This window comes from Mytilus californianus, unplaced genomic scaffold (assembly GCF_021869535.1).
Source record: "Mytilus californianus isolate M0D057914Y unplaced genomic scaffold, xbMytCali1.0.p SCAF_1, whole genome shotgun sequence".
Taxonomy (NCBI): Eukaryota; Metazoa; Mollusca; class Bivalvia; order Mytilida; family Mytilidae; genus Mytilus; species Mytilus californianus.
In genome coordinates, this window is record NW_026262581.1 from 97,806,534 (window position 1) to 97,832,931 (window position 26,398).

General features: G+C 31.4%; 1 protein-coding gene across 1 annotated transcript in view; it reads left to right on the forward strand.

The window, feature by feature from the left end:
• Positions 1 to 5,499: 5,499 nt before the first annotated feature.
• The window catches only part of LOC127726843 (cortactin-binding protein 2-like), a 73,171-nt gene continuing 52,272 nt past the window's right edge, over positions 5,500 to 26,398 (forward strand). Inside the window, 6 exon segments of the mRNA XM_052234275.1 lie at positions 5,500 to 5,783; positions 10,805 to 10,906; positions 12,206 to 12,445; positions 13,342 to 13,449; positions 15,241 to 16,299; positions 24,798 to 24,915. Coding sequence (XP_052090235.1) covers positions 5,706 to 5,783; positions 10,805 to 10,906; positions 12,206 to 12,445; positions 13,342 to 13,449; positions 15,241 to 16,299; positions 24,798 to 24,915 — 1,705 coding nt within the window. The 5' untranslated portion in view covers positions 5,500 to 5,705.

The following is a 26,398-nucleotide window of genomic DNA, read 5'->3' on the forward strand; positions in this document are numbered from 1 at the left end:
GAAGTTATTCTCATTGCCAATTTGTCTTTGAGAGAAACTTTGGATGTATTTTACTCAAAACTAAAAAATAATCAAGATATGAATTATGTACAATTGTATAAACGAAATTCGCGAAAAATCGATGCATCAAAAGCGAAGTTTGACGGTTGTGAACACAGCAGTGAACTAAAATATTATGAACTTGTATATGCATGTATCCATGGAGGACGTTATTTCGTTTGAGTGGTTCCACCAAATATGTGTCGTCCTTAAACATACCCCCAAAAGCACAAACACGATCTGCAGCCGAAGTTGCCAATGTAACCGTAGACACGACTATTATTGTTTTGTTATTTCCGTAATTAATCAGTTCCCAACCTGACCTTGTATTCCGGCAAGTAGTCTTAAAGATTACAATATTTTTTCGTTATTCGGTAATATCAAAACGTAATCGTTGCCAGTGCCTTTATTCTATTCTTTATATTGAACATGATACTTCAGAGGAGTTTGGCAAAAAAAAAATGAAATATTGAAAATAAAGAGGAAAAGGTGCTTTTATTGCTTGTTACTTAAAGAAACTAGTCCCCCCCCTCACCCGCCCCCACTTTTCAGTCGACTCCAGGCTTACGGCACTGCTCTTTTCAATTAACTGACAGAAAAAATGGAAAAAAAACGTATGCAGTAAATTAAAACTTAATACTTTTAAGAACATTGCAGTCAACTGTTTTAACGCTTTTTTTTGGGTAAAGTATTCACATCAGAGATTAAAATATATTCCAAGTAGTGAATGAGATTCAATGTGCATATATCACAGTCGCTTTGGAAATGGACCCCCTTTCTATACATGCATTTATTTGGTCACTATTCTTTAATATTTTACTTTATTTTTACTTATTTAATGCGTTCTTCCTCTTATCCCTACGGTATTACATTACAGTTTATATGTGATGCCTTTCTATTCTTTATTATCTTCCACATGTCCTAATTTGTCACGGTGACGTGCCGTATGCGAGAGGATGTACGATATTCAAATTTCCTCTTTTTCGTGCCTTCTGGAAAATAAGAATAGAGAGGCTTTACAAATATAAACTACTGTAATTGTAATATCGAAAGATCGAATGGATAAGAGCAAGAACGCAATAAGTAATTAAGTGAAAATAAGTAAAATATTAAAGAATATTCGAAAAAAAAAACACAAATAAACCTTTTAAGGTAGATGGGGTGTCTAAATTATAATCCATAGAATTTTTTAATAATTTGCCAAAATGTAGTTTATATCATGCTTTTTAAAAAAAAATAATAAAAAGAATGGGTCACCGGGCTTATTTTCACGCTACAGGTTTTGCAAAATTGACAGATTTTGTATAGATTATGCATGGAAAACCCAATTTTCTGTCATAAAATGAAAACTACACCATAGAATTTTGAGATAAAATATGAGAAGATAGCTCTAATAGTATGCTTTCAGATAAGAAAAAGAAAAAATGGGGTCACGGGACCCTTTTTTTGGCTACATAATAAAATAGGTAAATTCCTAACACATTCTATTGTAAAAGTAACTTAATCTGAATTATCTGCCCTTACATTTGAGTTGCCTCCCCTTGTGTGGCAAAGTTGGAAAAAATAGAATTAAACAAACGTATTTGGTTTTTTTGTAAAATACAACTATCAATATGATAAAATATGTCATTTTCTATATTGAAATGAAAATTCTTACACATGAATTACGTACTACTCTCAAAATTTGCACCTTTTATTAAAGATCTAGACCGATTGTTTTCTGGTATTTCAAAATCCAAGATGGAGGAAGACACCCTATCTACCTTAACAGACTTATTAAGAAGGGATATAGTTACGATACTGTTGTCAGGTCATTAAAGATTGCATATTTTGGCTTTACTATTGATTCACTTATAGGGTCTTTGCATCGGAATTAAACATAATTATTCTAAAACCAGTTGTTGGCATGACACGGGTTATGTTCTCATATATTTTATGATGGTATAATACTAAACCCCGAACAGGAGGGATTGTGCCTGATATTTTTATGATGAAGACATAATCTTTCAATCAGTTTAATTGAGGTCTGGAGCTGGCATGTCAGTAACTGCTAGTAGTCTGTTGTTATTTATGTATTATTGTCAAATTATTTTCTTTTGTTTCCTATTCTGACATCGGACTCGGACGTCTCTTGAACTGAGTTTTACTGTGCGTACCGTTGGTTTTTCCGTTTGAATGGTTTTACACTAGTAATTTTTTGGGGCCCTTTATAGCTTGCTGTTCGGTGTGAGCCAATGCTCCGTGTTGAAGGCCGTACCTTGACCTATAATGGTTTACTTTTATAAATTGTAACTTGGATGGAGAGTTGTCTCATTGGCACTCATACCACATCTTCCTATATCTATACACTGAACGAATAAATTTGATCTATGACACAATGTAAATACAAAATTAATAAAACAAGGGGGTTAGATGTTTAACAATATCAGAAAGACAACCATAACCTTTGACAAAATGCCGCCAAATAAAATAACGTACACAGGTAAATAGAAATAATTATGTTGTAAGGTATACATGGAATACGGAAATAATTTTTACAAAACAAATAATTTTGTTGTTCCTAGTACGAGAACAAAAGTGAAAATTTATATCGTCATACTACACACTTATCAAAGGTGGTATATATTAAAAATAGTGAGACTAGATATAAAACTGAATAAGTAAACATTAAATAACAAAAATACATTACAAATTGTATCAACAGGTCAAATTAACACGAAAGTAAGATTTGAGAGTACTCGCAGTTACAGAAAGCTAGTTAAAAGCCAAAAACAATTAATAATAAAAAAATCATGCATCAGAGACTAAAGTCAACTAAAACACATCCCAGGGATTTAGTGTTTTAACGTCATGAACAGTCAAAGAAGACATGACTAGTGCAATGCCAAAATAAAAGTATACACGTTTAAGGTTAGTCTCATGTATTTCATTTTGCTTCATTCATGAGCACACACATGTAATTACATTTTCTGGAAGTTTTAATTGAGGACAGACATACACATTGAACTCTGCACTTTCTTTAGAAACTTAGGGGATAACAAGTGGCAAACATGTGCTCCAATAAAACTAGAGACAAAATAAGATTATACAGAAGAATAAGCGATTCCTGCCTCACTCTGACACTCGTCCAGCTGCTCACGGTAAAAGTCCTATATTAAGAAACCAAATAAGAAAGCAAGGACGGGTTCCGACGGATTTTATAGCTCAATATACGGTATCGGTTTTGCTCATTGTGCTAAATTAAATTCGCTTCATTTGGACTCTGTTATATAGTTGTCTCATAAGAAATCATCATACCACTTATTGAGTCACTGACCCGCGATGTTGCGGGTGTGTTCTAGTGACAATAGCATAAGCTCTTGTAAGCTTAACCGAAAAATAATACACAAGACATACAAAATGTAAACATAATACACTTTAAGTTTTTGCGCCTAATTTTATTTTAAGTAGTTTGTCTATGAATTCATTTGAGATGATATATAATTCTAGTTCTTGTGTAGCAGTTCTGCCGTTTGCCTGTATATTTTATCCATTTTATGGTTTTGGTTAGCAGGTGTGTTGTTGCCAATGTCTTTTGTCACATTAAAAAATTCATTGAAGTGTTCTGCTACTTCAGCTAGCTCATTAATTTATATTTTTGTCGTCACAAATTTTGCGTGAAGTATGTTGGCCCTTTGTTATTTATCATAATAAAAATATCTTTATTCTCATATAAACATATTTAGTTTGTGACAAAAAAAAAACAACATAATATAGCAAAGAAATAACAATTCTATAAAAAAAATGCACACATGATAGAAGGGTTTATCATTTCTTTGATCTTATGTTCTTGCGTAAGACCAGGAGCAGGAAGGGATAATTTAAGTGTTCGTTTCCATCATGATAGATCGCCGGGTCATATTTTTCATCATGCATCTAAATGATGTCATACAACTTTATACATTCAAAAATGATATTTTCACAGGGCTACATCAAAATTGAAATTTTAAAAGTCACTTAATTGAAGAAGTGCATTTCCCCTTTATTCATTTCTCCGTACTGGTTTTGAGTTTTCTAATTTTAAATCAGCACATACAGAAATAAAACAGCATCTGATTGTTCATGCTCCAACATAGACTATAATTATCTCTGCATTAGTCCCAGGATTAACCTGTATTTGATCATTTTTTAGTCTGTGGTCCTTTATAAATTGTTAATTTTCGAAATTTTAAAAATAGTTTGTGGCCCGGGTTTTTTAACTACTGATAACCATTTTCAATCAAAAAATCAAAATCAAATAATTTTATTGGTGTAAATTCCAATACAGGAATGATACCAGCTGACATTTACAAAATACAAATACAAAAACAGACAAAAATAAACAAAAAACAAATATAGAGAGATATGTTTTCTCAATGATAAGAGACACATATTTTATATCTACATTGCGTGGAGGTGTTATTCAAACTATATTATCACTTCAAGCTATTACAATAAGCTTTAATACTACAACAGTTCTTAACAACATTATGTTTGCTTTAAATGAATGTTCGAATCATACATATCGCTTATTCCAGCTACACGTACAGTACAAATGTCAGTATCATTACTTTTCAAAATGAAACTAAATTTATCTTGTTCAGACATATTAACAAAAGATGGAACTATATATCACTTAAATTACCGTTGAAAAGAGTATATTTCTATTAAAAATTCTAACGCTTTACATTTAATGGGGAAATGGAATTCATCTTCAATTCCATCCTTGCAAAGTGGACAAATTCTCTGTTCTAAAGGTGTTCTAGTATATCTACCAACTTCTATCAGTAATTTGCTATTATAATTCTAATTTTTACCATTTTAGAAATAACATTTTTGTTAAGGTCCAGTAGGAGATAGTTTTTTTCTAATTCGTGATTATTTTTAACTTTGCGATACGTTCTTAGTTTATTACCATGACTATCTTTATTAGAGTCACAAAAAAGAGCTTGTTTCCAGGATTTTATGAATTCCTCCTCTAATTTCTTTTGAACTGAAAAAAGTAATTTTGTCTTTGACATAGTATTTTGATTTTCCCAAACATGCTGAAAACCAAGTTTACCCTGGGACTATTATACTAAGTATAATAGTCCCAGGTTTACCTAATAACACTTTTATTTTACTACAAAAACCATTAGACATGTTAAAGTTTTCACTGTATGCTTTCTTAATCATGAGATGTGGCAAGTCAATTGTTTCCGGAAATAACAATTACCGTTATAGTTTGCTGGTTTAGTATTAATATCTCCATTTCAGTATTTTTATTTTCACCACATGTCCCCTTTTCCAATGAGAAGTAGAAAAATGTCACCACATCAATTTGAAACGGAAGTACATTAAAGAATTTTTAAAATATAGATTTAACCATTAGCATTCGCTATAAAGTTTTCAAGACGTTGGATTTCGAAACAATAGAGAGTACCATAAACATTTTGTCACGTGACCAAATATTAAATTTCTGCAAACAATATGATCAAAAGACTCCAAATAATTAGATGCCCTGGAGCGTAAACACTTCAGTGCAACTAGATGTACACAAAAGACCACGTGTTAACATGTAGTTAATTGTTAATTATTGGTTTCTGAAGATTAATGAGTGAAACGTTAAAGGAAAGCTGAACTGACATTTCATTTGTTTTCGATCCAAGATGGCGGATCGAAATGTTCGACAACAGCAGCCTAGTATATATGATACACCCGAAAAGTTGCAGTCAAACACTTTAAAGGTACATTCGTCAGAATTAAATTTCAAATCTGCATCTCATTATGACCTAACGATTGTCTACGACAGTGCATTGTCGAAGAAATTTATAAACTTTCCACAAAAAGACTGCCCACAACAAAAATTTCACCAACCACCTCAGTGGTTTTATTAGCAGGCTCACCTAATATCCATAGCTTGATTGAATGAAAACTGAACATTGCATTTTCATATCTTCTCATAGATCTATAACGCATACAACAGTAGGAATGAAACGACCAAGGCATTACTTAAGGTTCATCAGAAAGAATTGATAAATATGGCTGTGTTAACGCCAAAATTTTGACATTGAATACAGACAAACCTGTTTGTTTGGAAAAGTTGTGTTTCAGAAAATTAATCATTATAGGGGGAACTGAGGAAATAGAAATACATGTATACCCTTTAATATCAGTTGGAGTTTGTGTAATAAAACTGCCAGTAGGTATTGTATGATAATTCCTAGGGCCCAGCAAGTTACTGTTTTAATGCCCCAAAGATTAACGTTAGACTAATGATTGATAATCAATGTTACCTGTGATATCGACTGACTGCAGGATATTTTTATTTAGTTCAGATGAATTACTTTTCTATTTAACAGGTTGGGACCAAATCCCAGATATATGGTGATAATACCTGCGATAGAGTGATTACCCTTCTATAGAGGGATAACATTGTCACGCTATAGAGGGATATATTTGTTAAGACTGGATTTAAAGCGGGAAGATGGTGAAAGTGCCTTTTCTAGTTATATTGGGTGTAATCTATAGCATTATAGGTATCAATTATTGCACTTAACTAAAAATTTGGGATGCCCAGTTTTCTGCTAAAGTGACACAACTTGCAATCTATTGTGTACCTACCTGAACACCTGATCAACAAAAATAGGGACAGTTGACCTTTAAATTTTATGTTAAATCTGACAATAGTAATCTGTTCATTGAGGCATAACTGAGTGGAATTTACCTGATCAGCTTTTAATAATGATGAACAATAGATTGTATTTTCAAACACTTTAGCAGTGAACTAGACATGTGCATATTAAATTAAGTACATGAATTGGTGCATCTAATGTTGCATTTTACTGCCAAAGTAAGTAGAAAATGCACATTTGCCATGTTCTGCTTTAAATCCAGTCTAAACAAATAAACCCCTCTATAGAGGGATAGTTTTATCCCTCTATAGAAGGGTAATCATTTGCACTCTATACAGATATTATGACCATATAGGGGGTTTTGTCCCAACCTGTTTATACAGGCCATAAAAAAGGGTTATTAGATATAGGAAGATGTGGTATGAGTGCCAATGAGACAACTCTCCATCCAAGTAACAATTTATAAAAGTAAACCATTATAGGTCAAGGTACGGCCTTCAACACGGAGCATTGGCTCACACCGAACAGCAAGCTATAAAGGGCCCCAAAAATTACTAGTGTAAAACCATTCAAACGGGAAAACCAATGGTCTAATCTATATAAAAACGAGAAACACGTATGAACTACATAAACATACGACAACTACTGTACATCAGATTCCTGACTTAGGACAGGTGCAAACATTTGCAGCGAGATTAAATGTTTGTTTGCCCTAACCCAACCTACCCAGAAAATAGCTGCCTACTCAAAATCTAATCAGATAGGCATGAAGACTCAGGGCTCACACTACCATTCGAATGGGGCGACAAAGTCGCTTTCCCGGCCGTCACTTCGCTTTCCCCTACCGTCAAAAGCGAAATCTAGTCGCCCTGTTGTTTACGATACTCGCTTTCAGTAGTTTTCGTCATCGGCAATATTCAATTTTGACCAAGTCGATGAAACAGCAATTTTTCATTTAAAAGTAAAGAAATTCAAAGACATAAAACGATTTATTTTCTTCAGAAAAGAGGTTAAAGCATTGATTTTAAAGTTGGTTGCATGTTATTTCATAAAAACAATTTTTGATCACTTCCGGTACTTGTAACTGGAGAGCGTACATCAAATCATTCTAACTTCATTAAAACGTGATGAAATTTGCCTGAAGTAAATTTGTTATCCATGTATTGCATTAAAAACGTCATATTCCTTTCCAAATAGTGTGTCAAACATTGTTTATTTTTGTAAATTTTTCTTAGTCCGCCATTGAAATATTTATGCTAATTACTGATTGGAACCGGACCAGCTATGACCGAAATCCGGATTCTTACAATAATGACTACGGAGGCATGAATGGCACAGCTAACAGAGGAATATTGATCCCAAAAGGAAAAATTACGCATTCCACGCGCATTAACATACTTTTGGTTAGATCTATTTAATTAATGTATATATGTCCATGTAAATGCATTGTTTAAATTTATTAATTAAAATTGCTCAGCTCTGGGACTATTATACTATGTCTAGGCTTAACTGTGTTAAATTTATATATTTTTTTGATGAAAAACACTGAATTTCATAAACATGATAACAGAGTACATTTTAAATTGAATTTTAATTGATATAACAACATTTTTTCCTTTTTGATACATGTATAAAAATATATTTTTTAATTATTGCTAGATATTTAACTGTTTTTTTTCTGTCAAGAGGACTAATATGATTGTGCAACTAGATATGATAAAATTAAACAACTTTAAATTTGAACTGTTACTTTTATTGTATTCCCAGGTACAAATTGAACAATATAAAAAAATAAGATACACATGGCCCTTTGTATTATTGTAAAAACCAAACATTGAAGCGCCACGAGCGAATGAGTACTTTTCTTTCAAATCTCACCACTTCTCCCTCTCAGTTTCAAAAAGAGAAGTCACTTCTACCTATGATTCTGAAGTAGTGTGAGCCCTGAGACGAAAAAACATCTGACACTTCAATTTCTCTTTGCCGAAAAACAAAGAAAATGCCTACCTATACCCACTGTACCTTTGGGTAGGGTTTGGTGCAAACCAAAATATTTTTAAGTGTGGCCTGACATGTTAAGAATTTTTTAACCAAGGCTGTCTCAACAATTTAGATATTATCATTAAAAATATTTATACACTTTGTAGAGGATAGTATTTTGTAGTCGAACATGCTTTTGTTCTTGATGCTACATGCATGTGTGCAATACACCCCTTTTTAACAGGTACAAGATTAAATGCTTCGTCATGAAAACACAGCAAGTCATTTCTTTTTACATGAGTAAAATGATTATGAGCCATATCTATATGTATATATATATACATTTTACAAGTAGTCAAAGTGAATTAAAAATTACAATCTGACAGTTACTGCCATTTTGATAAACTGATGGAACCCTTATTGTAAATATAGCATGATTGATTCTGAAGGAATTGTAATTTTTAGTCTTGTTTAAATTGTTTAATTCTAAACTGTTATATGACACAGATAATTTTTTATGCCCAACCTACGATAGTAGTAGGGGCATTATGTTTTCTGGTCTATGCGTCCGTCCGTCTGTCCCGCTTCAAGTTAAAGTTTTTGGTCAAGGTAGTTTTTGATGAAGTTGAAGTCCAATCAACTTGAAACTTAGTACACATGTTCCCTATGATATGATCTTTCTAATTTTAATGCCAAATTAGAGTTTTGGTCTCAATTTCACGATCCCCTGAACATAGAAAATGCTAGTGCGAGTGGGGCATCTGTGTACAGACTGTGTACTATGGACACATTCTTGTAAACATTTAAAAAAAACAACAGGTACATGATTTCATGTAGTTTAGACTTTATTTCAAGTCCTAAAACCATGAAAACATGTAAAACAATGACAAAAATTAATTATGTAAAAAAAAATTCCTGATCCTTTAATGGCTTTATTATGGTTTGGATAGTTTCCAGTGTTCTACATAATTAAACATTTATATATATATATATATGTAAGATTTACAAATTTAGGGCCCACATATTTCAAAAAAAAAAGAGTTTTTATGCCCCGCCGTAGTGGAGGGGGCATTAAGTTTTACCCTTGTCTGTATGTCCCAAAGTTGGTTTCCATTCTCTAACTTTAGTTTGCCTCAACCAAATGTTATGAAACTTATACACAATGCTTATTACCACTAAACACAGATCAAGTTTGAATTTTGGTGGCGTCACTTTAACCGTTCTAGAGTTATGCCCTTTACAAATGGAATAAATTGCTTCGTCGAGCGCAGCTGGATACAACCGCAGAGGTCCAACCCTGAACAGTTGGGGCAAAAATGGACACAATATTCACGCTTGATACAGGTCTGAATTTGGATTGTAATTAAATATTTGACACATAATAGGTTTCTGACACAGAATAACTGTAGTCAAAGAACTTAGAATTGGTTATATGATTTGAATTTATATTCATTTTTTTGAATTTCCAATGGAGTTTGCAACCATAATTACCCATTTAATGGAAAAATTGCTGAATTTTTCGTTTCCGTTCTCTTACTTAAGTTAGCCTCAACCAAATATTATGAAACTTATACACAATGCTTATTACCACAAAATACAGGTCAAGTTTGAATTTTGTTGGTTTTACTTTTACTGTTCTAGAGTTATGCCCCTTTACAAAAAGGAAAAATTGCTGAATTTTTCGTTTCCGTTCTCTTACTGAAGTTTGCCTCAACCAAATGTTATGAAACTTATACACAATTTTATTAGCACAAAATACAGATCAAATTTGATATTTGGTGGTGTCACTCTTACTGTTCTAGAGTTATGCCCCTTTACAAAAAGGAAAAAATGCTGAATTTTTCGTTTCTGTTCTTTAACTTAAGTTTGCCTCAACCAAATGTTATGAAACTTATACACAATACTTATTACTACAAAACTCAGATCAATAATAAATTTGGGTAGCGTCACTTTAACCATTCTTCAGTTATGTCCCTTTATAACTTTAAATGATATGCAAGAGGGGGCATCATCTGTGTCCCATGGACACATTCCCCATTTATTTTTTTTATAATTAACAATTTTATGAGATGGAGATGAAGAAATATCTGCCTTTTATTTTACCCAAACACACACATATATATATATATATATTTATAAATTTACCTTTTCAGAGACATCCAAAGATGGATTTGAGCAAAAATGAATTATTGAAATTGTTGAGTTATCTTGAAGGTGAATTGCAAGCCAGAGAGGTTGTCATAGCAACACTTCGGGTAAGAGTTATGGGGATATTTAAATGATATTTATTTAATAGACTATATAAATGAAAGTTCCACTTGATGGGAAGTTGTGTTTTTAACCTCATTTCATGTGCTGACTTTTTTGGGCAAGTTGCACAAAGTGCAGGGGAAAAGCGGGTACCTAGAATGCACTTTATGTAATCTTCTAGATCTACTCCTACAGTTTTATATCCAGATCCTTGAAACTTCATGCTGAAGTTTTCACCTGCTATTGAATATAATAAAATGGAGCATGTATCAATGACAAAGCAATCCAACAACACAAAAATTTTGACAAAAATCCACATATACATGTATGTGTACATAAGTATGTTTATCAAAATATTTGGCAAAAGAGATGATTTTCACAAGTCAAGCGTGTATTGACACAGGCAGTACAATTCTTATTTGGGGCAATTTTAGTCAGTCAAAGGTGAAAAAAAGTTTTCTGTTTACAATCCATGGTCAAAATTATTTTCAGATCAGCCTTTTAAAACAATTTAAGTATACAAGGAAAAAGAAGTTTATTTTGTTTTTCAATTGGTTTATTCTATATGACCACACAATTATATTTCTGCTTGGCATTATGTTTATTGTCTTTGGAAAATGACAAATCAGCACTATCTGCTAGACAGTGTTCTCCCTACAAATGGCATATAGCATTCTGGTTATCAGTAAAGTTTAGGATACAAAATGCAATTTGGTTCTAGAAATATGTAAAATTTCATGCATCCATAATACAATCTCTAAAAAAATCTCATCAAATAAGATCACTTATAAGCAATTAAGCATCACATTACCATGATGCTGACAGGTTATTGGGATAATATAGTGGTTAGATATAAATGTGGGAATCAGTCAAATATCTTTATAAAAATTAAATAATTTCCATTTGGGAAAAAATATATATATATATATCCATTCAATAATTTTAGAAATATCCATATACTTTTGGAGAATGAAGGGCAGTTCTGCTACTTTCTGAATATGTGTATTTCATACAAGTATATCTTAACAATCAACCTTGTATTTATTACATTAACTAACTTACAAATCTGGCTGAAGATATTAACATAGTTTTTCTTGTAACTTAAAACAATTTTACATATACAAGAAGCAAAACTATTATTTTGAGTTTGAATTGGTTTATTCTTTATGGCCAAAAAGATGAATTTGCAGATGATCACCATATGTTCACACTAAATTTCAAGTTGTATTATTTTTTTAATTGTCAATTCTCAATATATTTTGTGTTCATATTGAAAACTGAAATGTTTTTTCTTGATTTTATAGTCTGAAAAAGCCAAACAACTGATATATCAAGCAAAATATGGAAAAGTGAACACAACAGATCCTTTCTTGGCTTTGCAAAGAGACACTGACAGGTTGAATGATAACAGTTTTGATGAAGGTGCTATAAAATCTATGTATGACAACCAACTGGCTCAGTTAGAAAATTTGATAGCAACGCAGAGAAAGGCACAGATGAAAATGAGGGATCAGTTATCTGTAGCTGAGAAAAAACACAACAAGGTTTTTATACAGCCATATAAACTCATCTTTATCATGCATTTCCAGATATTCAACAATACATGTACATTTAAAATTGTCTACATCTAATTTTACTATAAACATACAATTAACTCTTTTACTTAAACTTAAAGAAATAAGGCTTTTAAGGATGAATAATTGAAAAAAAATGGCAGGGTTGAGGAAAATAAGAAACCAAAGCATTCAATTATCATTAACTAAGTTGTGAAAGTAGAAATATAAATGCCAGTTTGCAGGAGTGTATGTCTTATTCTCTCAAGTATGCACTAGTACAGTTTTTCATCAACTCATAGAAGACTGCTTGGGAGTGATCGAGTCGTTAATGATTTTAAGGTTTGAGCTGGGAGGTAAATTTCATGAGATTGATTAAGGAGATTTAAATCTTTTGACACAACAGAGGAGGTCAAAGATCACAATATTTAAGTTTGTAGGTACTGTAGACCTCCAGCCCTTATTTTCAATGCATGGCCATGATGAGAACTTTGGCTTATATAATTTCAGAGTCATATGTCTAGGTCACAACAGGGTTTTAGGAAAAGTAATATTTAAACCACAATATACATGTACATGGAGCTGGGGTAACTGCATCCAATCCATAATCATACATTGATAAGGGCAGGGTCATCTCGACAGCATAAATCCTATTGGATTAAAATATGAGCTCACAGCTTAAAGACACCTTTGTAAACATATGCAGATATTGCTCTGTGCTTGGTTACCAGACAGTTAAAACACCTATTTGATTTTAGTTCAAGGTCACTTGACAGTGCTCTATTTATTTATGAATGCTTCCTTAACATTGCTTTTAGAATTTACACCATTGGATATGGGTCACTGAAGTGTCTTATCAATATTTCTGATTTTGTTCTAATATATAGGTTTGCCAAGAATTAGAAGATGAAAAACGTAAACATGCTCAAGATACAGCACAAGGAGATGATGTTACATATATGTTAGAGAAAGAACGAGAAAGATTAAAACAAGAGGTATATACTATTGAAAGAGAAAAACAAATTGTAAAATGTGGTTTACTACTTTATGATAATATTTACAAACATGTGTTTTACTGTCGACTCTATTCTGCTTTGGTTAAATGTAGAAACCAAGATGAAAAGATTTTAATGAAAAAGCAAGAAATTGTTTTACATTTTTACTCTTTTGCAAGCCTCATTGTAGCTAAAAATAATTGTCTGTTCAAATACTGTTATTCTAAGCAAAACAGTGATCCCACAGTGTGCAAATTAGTTTATATTTTATATCGAAGGGGAGTGGTTTGTGTTTGCATTGGTATAGTTTGTCACTTACTTGTTAAAGGTCTGTATTTACATGTGAAAATCATTGTCAGATATTTGTTGAAGGTCTGTATTTAGTGTTTATGTGTTATAAAGTTTATCCCCTTCTTATTTAAGGTCTGTGTAAGTGTGTTTATGTGTGATAAAAGGTTTTCTTAAACTTGTTAACAGTTTGTGTTTATGTTACTAAAAAATGCTGTATACTTGTTGTCACCTACTTGATGAAGGTCTGTGTTTAACAGCTAACGGTCATAGAGTGTGATTAATGTAACAAGTCATGATATAGCATTTGCATACTAGCGAGAATAATGACAAAAGAAAAAAATACCATATCAAATATGTCTTCATTTTGAATTGACTAAGGCTTTCAACTATATGTTGTACCCTAAACACTACATAAATATTGAAAATGTAACAACTGGGTTTGTTTTTGCTGTTTTTCTTGTTCTGAAATGTTTATTTAGATGTCTGTAATCTCTAAAAGGAAAACAAAATTATAATATTTATTGGTTTGCTAACTATAGATATAGCTACATGCAAATGTTAAATGCATAAAGTCAGTTTGAGAACATCTTTTGTGATTGGTAGGATCCTGAAGATTGAATAATTGGTGAATAATTTTAACTGTTACTTAAGAAATAAGGCATATTGTAGGACAAGGATTGTAGCTTCACATCAGGTCACTTATGGACCCTCTAATGAATTGCTTGTGGTCTTATTATGAACAGACAAAGATCATTTTATTTACAATTTTCATTTTATAAAATGTTTCTTGTCTGACTGTACATAAGTTGCCTATGTATATATATCCTGTACAGCCAAACATACAGGTCTGTCATCAAAGGTTGATTTTTAGAAGATAAGTAGTTAAACTGCTTTTCTTCTTTAATTGTTCTGTGTTTAAGATATGCACATTTCAAGGAGCATATCACAAATCAGAAAAAACACACAAAAAGGAGAACAGCTACATTAAATGTTGACAGCTGTTACTTGTTCAAAACAAAGTCCAATGATATTAATATTAGTTCAGGAAGAAATATTTTAAGGCAATAAATCATATTAGAAAAATGAAAATTTTTTCATAGACCTCTAGTATGCTGGACCACAGAACTGAGTAACGATAGAATTAAATCGGTAGAAAAAAATATTATATACAAGTACTTTCAAAAGTATTATTTTTCCAGACAAAAAATAATGTGCACAAAATTAAACAATAAATTACAAGCATTTTGAAGAAAAATATGGGGGAAAAAGAAATGAAAACAACACAGGTAAGAGATCTTGCAAATACATAGACAAAATAGCATGGCTAAGAACATTTGTCAATAGGTATTCTTAATGAAAAATAGATCTACAGATGTACCAAAATTTATTTTCTTCAGTTGGTTTCAAAAGTCTTAAATGCTTTTCAAACTGATACATATTTATATACATATCAAAAAGCCCAAGTTATATCGGGTATGCACATGTTTTATTACTTTGTAGATTGATTATGAAAAGAATCAGAATAAAAAGATAGAAAAAGATCTGAAGAAAACCCTAGCTAGTCTTGAAGAGGAACGTGCTAATTCTGTGAAACATAAACAGGTTGCAGTTATGCTTATAAAGGAACAAAAGAAACTCATAGAAAAATTAATTCTTGATAGAGAGAAACTGAAAAAGTATGAACAAGCTCTAAAAGAAGAGAAGAACAAACATGTAAATGTTGTTGAAGGACTTGTGGAGGAGAGTAAAAAATCATTGAAAATGGAGGCTGTGATGGAGAAACAGTTAAGTGATTTTGATGTTGAAAGGGAACAGTTAAAAGGAAAGCTTGCCAAAGAGGAAGCCAAAAATAAGGAACATCAAATTGAGATAGAATCATTAAAGAAGCAAATAGAAGCCTTACAAAAACATGTTCATAAAGATTCTATACAAAGCATTGAAATTAGGTCGACAGCTTCTCCACGTCAATCGGCAGATGTTTCACTTGTTACAAGCCCAAAAATTGTGCCAAAACAGAGTGACATGAATGTGATAACAGACACTCAAAACAGAGTTATGTCTCCTGTTTATACTGAGAGTGAGGTACAAAGGAAGGCTCGTTCTATAACAATGTCTCCTGATAGATCCAAGGAAACTTATGCAAGGAAAAGTAACACTGATGTTCGTTTTGCACCTGTTGGTGCAGCTTCAAATGACAAAATGGGTTTAGAAACTAGTAGAGGCGGTTCTAAGATGTCGTCCATTTCTTCAACAACGATATCAGGAGGTGGAAAAGTTCTGACTGTTAATGTGAGTGGTCATCCAAATGTTAGTCTTTCATCTGGAAATGTGTCGCCGAGGAAAATGGTACCAACAGGTCGTGGTACTCCACCCCCTTTACCACCCAACAAACCAGTTTTGTCAGCCGTATCAACCTCAAAACCAGCTCCGCCCCCAAAGGTGGGTATTTCATTAACCAAAGATGGGGCCGCTAGGTCACCAAAAGCAGTACATATACCTGTCAGTGTGGTGCACAGCAGTGGGACTGAAACCTCATCGGTCAGGAAACCCACCACACAGGTTTGTGTGAATGCAAAATAAAAGGACATGTTAAAGTTTGTAAATAGAAATTTTTGGAATGAATCTCAGATCATTTGATGGAAAAAATTGTTACATTCAAATTATTAACTTGTGGACATTGCAAATTTTTTGTTGTTGTGTTGGAAACACATGCAAGCAAAAAATATTATTTTAAATATCAGGTAGTTTTTTTCCATCATATGATATGGTGTATGTGTCTCTTCACTGAACCCTCTTGACTAGAAATCCATTTTTATGAACATAAATGACTTTTTATTGATATGATTATTTGAAATCCATAAATTTACATAATACTACTACATACAGGTGCTCTGTCAGGAAGTATTTTACTTTTTTTGTACAAATACATGCATATGGAAGGTTCAGTGAATGGCCCAACATTTTTATTAACAAGGTGCAATATTCTTTTACAATTACTTTGTGTGCGTTTGTTGGTTATTGATACATAACTTTGTTCCTTTATTCAGTTTGATTTGCTCATGCACATGTAAATTCATAGAAACATGGTTCACTGGATGGAAGCAGATTAAGATATATCATTGCATGCTGCCAGGCAAAAAGGAATGTTTTAAGTTGGCAAAATGCATTTGCATTGCTGGTGAAGTTATTATTTGAAAAACACATTAAACTTCATTCACTACTCTTTCATTAGAATGTCACCACAATTTTGTTATTCATAGAAATGTTTATAACAAATTTGCTATATTGAATATTCTTTTCACTAAAGTATCCCATAATTTTTCCTTTGAATTTTTTAAGGTAAAAATGCTTATACCATTAAGTTAGTTTTCATGAGGTTACCTAAACACTAAACAGATTGTCTAAAAATGAATAGGATTATTAGGTTACCTAAACACTCAACAGATTGTCTAAACATGAATAGGTTTAATGTCTAAACTTAGGATGTTACATACATGTATCATTTTTGCACTCAGTCTTTTATCTAACATAGTTGAAGTGACAACAAAATTGGAACAGGAATATGAATAACCACGTGTATTTGTGAACACCAGTTGAAAAAAAAACAGGAAGATACTGATTATGATTTCTTGATTTGTCTATGACATAAAAGACTGATTTCATTGGACATTTTAAATATATAGTACAATGTACTTAACTTGGTAGAACCATGGAAGTATTATATTGACAGGAACTCCAACGAAAAACTAGCACATTCCCATCCCACTGATTTCTTTAAAAAAATAAAAGGTTCTGACTCAGTTTGTCAAGTACGTGATAACTCCTCTGTGGGGTATCTGTGATGCCGCCTTCGCCTGTTCTGTTAACTGAAGCTGTTCTTATCACGTGATTTGGTATCGAGTGTCTTATCTACCTACCAATGTAAATAAACACGGAAACTCCCGTTGTTATTTGTAAATCGCTACATGAATAACGACACCTGTTTCCATTCAATAAATGAAGGCAAAAGCTGAAAAGATCTAAAAAATCGGTCCATATTTAACAGAATGACAAAGAAAATTAAGTGCATTCGGAAAGAGGGCAAGCTTAATTTTAGTTTTGTTTAATATGTTTTAATCAATGAAACTTGGAAATCGGGAAATATCCGATATTAAAAATTACATGTACCTAAAATCAGGTGTTTGTGGAAAATAATGTGATGCCCGTGTAGTGTGTAAGATGGCAAAGGATAGCTCAAATTTAAGTTAAAGGTTGTAAATTTTAATTGAATGTTACAAGAATATTTATGGTTTTCTCTATCGTCTCAATGAAGAAAAATGTTATTAACGTATTTATCAAATATGTTTTAAAGACTAAAAGAGGTTAATAATTACACGCAAGTGATGACCTTTACATAGCATTATCAGGTTATGAGACAGATGAATTGTTACACCTTTTATAATAATTCCAAAGTTATAATCAACCTTAAACATTCAACCTAGTCCGAGATTACTCTGACGTTTGACAGAATTTTTTTTTACGAATGGCTTTAAATATTTCTGGATGCATTTAAAGAACGATCACCATGATGGGCCCTCAGCAGTATAATGTTTTTTTTATTCTTTAAATTTTATCATGGGAACCAAATTTGAATATTTTTATTTATGTGTGCTTAACAGTTCTGAAACAAGTTACACCGTATGTTAAGCAATTTATGTTTTTGTTTCTTGTTGAATTGCATGAAATATTTGCCATTTGACTTTCGGTAAACAATTAATCAAAACATTTGATATTTTTTCCGAACAAAGCCCTTTAACCTCCCTCGGCCCCCGCCGCTATGAACATAACTTTTGAATTAAATTTTTGTTGGAAATTCTTTCAGTAAACACTTAATTAAAATATTTGTCAAAGTTAGCAGTAAAAGGCGATAATAATTGCTGATAAAAACTTTTCCGTTTACTTTTTATAAGAATTTTATGATTTTGAAGCCTAGCATGTATATAACAGTTACTAATGTGTGTTTAGTAAACGACCCTCTCACGAATAAAAAAATCTTACTATTTAGATTGATTGTAACTTAAACTGAAATGTTTATGGCTTTTGAGTATTTTTACTCTTCAGTTATTTTTGGTGAAAACAGTTGCGGGGATTTCGTTTCTTTCTTTTTTATTTGTTTTTACGCAGCAAAACCCGTCAAAGCTGACATATTCGTCATTAAGAAGCATCGTCGGTAAATGTCATTTCCTTGACAATTAAGTACACATCCGGTTATTTCGGTATGTTCCGTAATTACGATCAATCACAAGGTTCCAAAAATTTGATCGGAACCCATGCATCCATATGACATGTTGAGTTAACAGATACTTAACGATTTTGCGACATCGCACTATAAACGTTTGAAGTCCGTTTGTTGGAGTTCCTGTCAATATTATACTTCCATGGTAGAACAAAGTTATTTGATTTCCTTTTTTGAATTTCTGCACAAGAACAATGTTGAAGAAAATGATTCATAATTAAACTACTCAGAAACTTCAGTGACTTTTGATTGCAGAAGGAGAACCTGTTACAATATAGACTAAAAAGCACATGACCTTAAGCATGGTTAAACCAGCTAAAAGTATGTGAATTATTTCGCAGGGCATTCCATTTATTTTCAGAGGAAACTTGGACATTTTCAACTATTTACGGTTTGTTTCTTAATTAATTAAATCCTTTCCTGGAAATCAGATTAATAAAAATTAATAAATTTTAAAGCCTTAACTCTGTAGACAGTATTTAGCAGTGACAAAAAAAGTGCAACATTTTGGTCTTTCCCCATTTTGTTTCACTGAAAGAAAACGGACAGGTTGGTGAAAATAGATTAATGGTACGAGCATTCTTGAATAATCTGTAGGTCATTTTTTAATTTTTACATTATTCTTGTACATGATTAATTGAACATGTTGAAAGGTTGTAATTACATTTGAGGTTGTTTGCTTCAGTTTGCTTAATTTCACTTTGCATTTTACAACAGTGCAATAGATGTTTTTTTTTACATGTTTTACAAACATTAAGTTTTAAACAAACATTTAATCTACCCATATGTGATATTTTTGTACTTACTTTTGTGAGGTTGTTTCCATAGACAAGATATATAAGAGACCAAATTGAATGGACTGGGTAATGTTATCAAATTACTTATTTTAAGAACTTCATTACAAAGTTGTATGTCGATAATCAGGTTTAGTCACCTTCATTACATTATAATCATGGTAATCAGTATACAAAGTCTATAAATTTTTTGTAGCACAAATGTATTAAGAAAATGTTTGAATATCATCTGTCCATGCTAAAGTGGTATGACTAATTATATAACCCAACTGAGAATTAGCCAAGTTGTGCATTGGAAAGTTATTTCATTTCACCCCATCTGTCCCTGGGGCTAGGCTTGATTAGTTCTATGTTCTCCATTTCCTGGACCACCCTCAAGGCAGTGCTCTTCCCAGGCCAATGACACACAGTTATATCTTTAAATCTGTCTTGTAAAAACTTCTTATTATTTTACACCATTATTTTCTTTAAAACAACTTGAATACCTATAAGAAAGAAGAATAAACACTGTCATTTGAATGTCAACAGGAAATATTTGCTATTCATTGGAAGGAACCAGTACAACTCCACAGGGAACAGGATCTTTTTTTTAATTCCAAATTTGAATTTAGGCTTTACAAAATTATTTCTATAGGCTGAGTAGATTTTTTTCGATAAAGAAATTGTTTTACAGCTACTTAAAGAAAGCAATATTTACTCAATTTTTCATACATGTATGGGACATTGTGAACAAGACCATAACATGTTTGTTATAACTGCAAAGGTGTACCAAACTTCAGAATGTCAACATAATACACACTTATATGTGTGTAGTAAATTCATATACATGTACCAGTTATTTATTAATTAGACCAATGTATTATCATATCTATAGATTTCTGTGTATCATTTGTTAAGCATAAGATCATAGATACAGTTCATTATATTTTCCTATTTTCAATATATCAACTATGAAAAAAGTCTGTTGTGAACCTTCTCTGGCATTATGTCAATGAACCAAGATTATCATGGTTGTTAAAATTTTATGGTCTAGAAATTTTACAATAGTGATAAACATTATTTTTAAGGATTAAAATGGGGTGTTAAAATTTTATGGTCTAGAAATTTTACAATAGTGATAAACGTTATTTTTAAGGAATTAATTGATGGATAAAATTGGTCGACTCACAAATGAAGCCAAAAAAGACTGAAGGACTTTGTGTAAAGTTTTTGAGTGAAAAGTCGTAACTTACACATCATTGAACCCCATAAAAATAACCTGTATTGAAATTTTTTTTTAAATGCACTTAATTGTACATGTATGTCCAGATAAAGGAAATTCAGAAACACTTACATGTACATACTTGTGATGTCATGAAACCGGTTTATCCATGTATAAACTGTTTGGTTGCCATGACACTCACCAATAGAATATAAATTAACATACCACATTGAAATTATACATCTGTAAGCTTTAATTAAACTTTGTCTTTTTTGAGTATGATGTTATAAGATATTCATATAATTTGATTTTGTAGCACCCTATCCTATATCAGTTTGTATATCATGCTATAGATGATTTTGGTACCATGGGCTATCTAGAAAATATCTATTTATATGATCAATCAGTCTTATACCCTTGTCGCCATGTTGTTTAAATGAGATTTATTGGTATTTTATTAAATGGTCACGTTAGATTTTCCCAACTGTTAATCCTGGTGTTTACTGTAGAAAGTTGAGTTCTTTTTTTCTCTAAAACATTTAGAAAGTACAGAAAATAAAAGAAGCTAGTCATTTTATTGAAAATACTTTCATTCACTTTTAAAGAAGACTGTATTCCAATAGTATTTTTTCTTTAAAATTCTTGGGGGGGGGGGGGCTTTTCTTGTGTCACAGTTTTCTATCTTAAGCTCGACAATGGGACAAATGTTTGTCCCAGATACAAAAGGTGTTAAATCTTTTATCAAAGTGAAAAATCTAAGTCTAAAAATACGTCCACTAATAAATAAAGAGAAATTGTATTTAAGAATGAAAGCTTTGATATTTTATGTACATGATGTAGGGCCTTTTGGGGGGATTTTTTTTCTCTTGTTATTTAGGTTATTAAAAAAGTCATGATCTTTATATACTTTATACACTGAATTTAGTTGTCTATTCATTTCTGGATATATTGAATGCTTCATGTGTTTTACAAACTTCAGGATTTTCTAAATTTAAGGAAAAATTAGAAATGAGAGAAATATCAGTTTGGTTCTAAATTGGTTTAAGGCTTGGAATTGGGATAGTATAGCAATTGTTTTTTAAACCAATGATCACTGGACAACTAATAAGATTTATACATGCTTGGAATTGTATACAAGAATATTATCTGTTGTTTTTTATTATCAATAGAAACAATACAAAATATAATAATTGTGCTGTTCAGGTAAAGTTTCAGAAAATTCTTTTACGATTTTAAAGATAGTTCCCAGTAAAAGTAAAAAAAAAAGACAAATTGAAGATTTTCAAATAAAGGTTTGAAGTTTTATTAATAATAGCAGACATATTTATATGTTTGAATAGGTTTCTCTCTTATCATTGTCAGATTTAAGTTGCTTTAAAATTGCAGAAGAATTTTTGATCTTCACCAAAGTTTTATAATAATATTATGATATGTGCAATATTAATGTATTATTTAGAGAGGAAAAAACTTCCTTCTTTTGAGGAAGAAGTACACATTGTATATTTTAGTGTATTTAATAAATTTGTATATTTTACTGGTATGCAAATAAATTATGTAGAAAAAGTTGTCATATTGCATTGACGAATGTTACTTCCTGACTTCTGTGTATTCATTTATTTTCATGGGTACTTACTTTGTTTTGAGTAGTAAGCATATTCAGTGCACACTCTTGCTCAAGAAGAATAATGGTATGTTAGGAGCAAAGGTTATGTCTGTCTTTCACACTGTCAGTTTCTTGATGTTAGTTGAAAGGTCGTCTTTACTGAGTTTTACGCAATATTTTAAACCATAAAACACAGATTAATTTCAATATCTGCAGATTTTACAATATATTGAACAAGAGTTATGCCCCATTATTGATGAAAACTAGAGGTAATTTAGTTTTCCAGTTGATAAGGTAATGCTTGTCAGAATCTCTGTCAACTTTTACAACAAAATAAGTGTCAACTAAAAAGTAGATGTGAATGAGACAGCATTGAACAAATTTTTAAGACATGCACTACCATAAAGCAACTTCTTTTATTCTATGTTTTGACTTTTCCAGAATGTTTTTTCCCAGTGTTTTTACTACATTGTTATATTTGTTCAGGAGAAAATGGTCAAGTTTATTTTGTTATGTTTTGGAAGTCTGTTACAGAGACATCGTTGGTGTTCATATCTTGGTTAATGGTTTGTCTCAAATGCCAGGTATCCAATAAAGGTGTCAATATAGATATCATATCCATCTTTGCTGTCAACCCACTTTTCTTTTGAAAAGCATAAGTCATCTTTGAAAGGATACAGATGAGAATAAGTAAAATGTGAAAATTTCTGGCGCCTTAAACTGTCAACTGTAAATGTCCATCACTGCTGATACTCAAGAGGAAGAGTCCAGGATTGGTACTGTTGAAATCCAAAATGTTCTGGTTGGAACAGAAAAGTTACTACAAGAGAGCCTCTGGGAAGACATGGGCACACACAAGTTGCAGTATTCAAAGAAAATGCAAAAAAAAGTCTCTCTTTAAAAAAAAAGAAATGCTTGAATTAACATTTAATTATATAGCTGAATCTCATCTCTACAGTAAATTCTTCTGCTTTTCAAAACAGAAACATGAATTTTTAAGAAAACTCAAAATTAAAATTAATACCTTTTTTTGCATATTTAATTAAAAATTCTGTATGAGAAGCAGTTGAACTATATAAGTTTGTTTGCCTGTAATTGGCTTTTTTGCATGGACTGTTGTTATAATCTGTATTTAGAATCTTCCTAATTTCTGTTATTTTATAGGATATTTATATTTTTTTTTTGTTTTATGTTTATTTACTATTATCTTATAAAGAATTACTATTATAGAAATTTGCATGTTTTGTTGTAAAACTAACATGTATGTTTATATTCATTTAGCATGTTATTCTCTTGTGTTAGTATTTATTGGTTTGTTTAGTTGTTTTCATCTTTTATAGTGAATGCTGATTTTTTTCATTTGCATTTTTCTGTTTCTTAAGATCAAAACTTAGTAGTTTGACATTCAAATTGCTTTTTAATACACAGGTTTCATTAAATTATTTTCAAGTTTTTATTTTTAGCAACCATTATCACTGTTATTATAATGTATTATATTCTTAAGGTTATTTGTTCGTGAAGACTAAATTTTTTGCTTTGAATGTTTTGTTTGAATTTTATGTATATAAATATTTTCGTAAAAATAATCCAGCAAAAATTAGCTCAGTACTCAAGTTTGTAAATTCTTGAACTTGAGGATTTCTTTAAACAACACATTTTTCAGCAAAGTTACCAAAAAATTCATCTATAGTCAGAAAACATGATAAGTAAAAAATAAAGGGTTTTGTTTTCATTATCATTAAATACTTTTTGTATATTAATGGTCATTATAACTTCCTCATTCATTTCTGGCCAGAACATCATTAAACTTTCACTTTATGGAGGAGAATATTTCTAGAATATACATGTATGTCATAGTTACACCCTCTTTAGAGTATAATTGGTATACAGCCCAAATATAATAACAAGTTCTTAGTTTTTGGTACAAATCATTGTTAATTTATTTTGAATTATGATAAAACTGAAATGGGAAAATTAATAAAGAAATTTCTCAGCCAAATAAATATGTTTATTGACTATACACTAGCGATACAGTAGAACATCTCACTCATTTCTCATACATATTCATTATTTTTAGATCAATTTACATTTTAGTTTACTGAAATTCAGTTTAGTGTTTGCATGTATCGTTGTAAAATTCTTTTTTATTTTGGCTGAGCATTGTTGCATGTTTATTATTTGCAGTCAAGTCCTGAGAATGCTGCTTTAGATGTTGAAACGCCCCCTACTTCCTCTGATCCTTTGGAATTCCTTGGGCCAGAAATGGCTGATCTACAACAACTTCTTACTACTATTATGTCAGGTAAATTCTGTCTTCTAAAAACATTACCAAAGTAGTATACTTCAACATAGTAGAATTCAAGTATATATAGTATATTACTCACATATCCATTGCAAATTGACTATTCATTCTTTGGATTATAAAGCTACAAAGAGAGAATGAGAGAAAGTTTGATTTTTGAATAGATGTAAAAAAATATCGTTTGGTAAAACATTATATGGAATTACTGTTTTTTATGATATACATGCATTTAAAAATTTTATGATATTTATATTTTGACATACAGAATATGCAACTAGCAACAAGCTATATCTCACTCTTTCTCTCTCTCTTTCAATAAAAGTAATAGAAATTGGGGTTGAATTATTTAATTTGCAGACAGGACATGTCTTTCCAAATTTGGTACTAAAAAAAATCAGAAAAAAACATTTGTGTGGCCTAACCATAAATGATAGCGTATAGCTCCTCTGCACATTATATGTTGGTTCTACTACAGACAATGTCTTATAAATGTGCAAAAATTAATATAAAGTAAAGATTTCACTTTAAATTTTTGGAGAAAATCTCTTGTAATCTGATATCTGAGTATTCCACTATAATGAAGTATACTGTTTTGGACAGTTATGGTAGTGGTACTTTTTAGTGTTCTATATAGGCTATGGTGTTATTTTCACTCTTTCCTCATTGACATATCTGGTGCTTTGATAAAATATCTTTAGTATATCTAGGACTTTACCCAAGATGAGAAATTTTGGCAAAACAGTATTAACCAATTAATTGTGAGTAAATTATAATACATGTATTTTCCGCCTCAACTCAGAAGAAAACACAGTCTTAGTCTGTCAGTCCGTCTACATTACTAGTCTCAGACCAGTTGCCAAAAATGTTTTCATGCTTATTTCTTGTCATGTGTAGTTGGCCATACAACAAGCAATTTTGTTGGAATTTGACAATTTTGCAAGAATTATGGGACTTTACCATTTTTGGTCTAATGTAGCATAACAACACCTTGCAAACAATACTGAAAGCTTTAAGACTTGGTGAGATTGTTTGTCATCATGTAGTAGTTGCCAATACTATATCCCCATTTTGATTTGATAATTATTGCCAGACTGAGTTATGGGACTTTGACCATTTTTGTTCTGTCTTGAATAGGGAGGATTTGCAGGCATGTTGATTTTGCAGTTGTTTTAACAATTGTTAAAATTTGTGGTAAGTTTAGTTTAAGACTACCCACTAATGGTAGTTATATGATTCAATGGTAGGCAGTTGTCATAGCATGGGCACATCTTATTTCCATCAAGATTTTGTGGTCCTGCTTCCTCAGTCATGGTCCATTGACTGAAACTTTTCTACATTTTACATTAAAATTTTTTTATTAGGTCACCTTTAGAGAAACTACTTGCGATAGGTCAGTGATATTTGGTATGCAGTTGCCTTAGCATTGACATACACATTAATATACATTAACAGCAAATAATATTTGATACCCAAAAAATTCCTG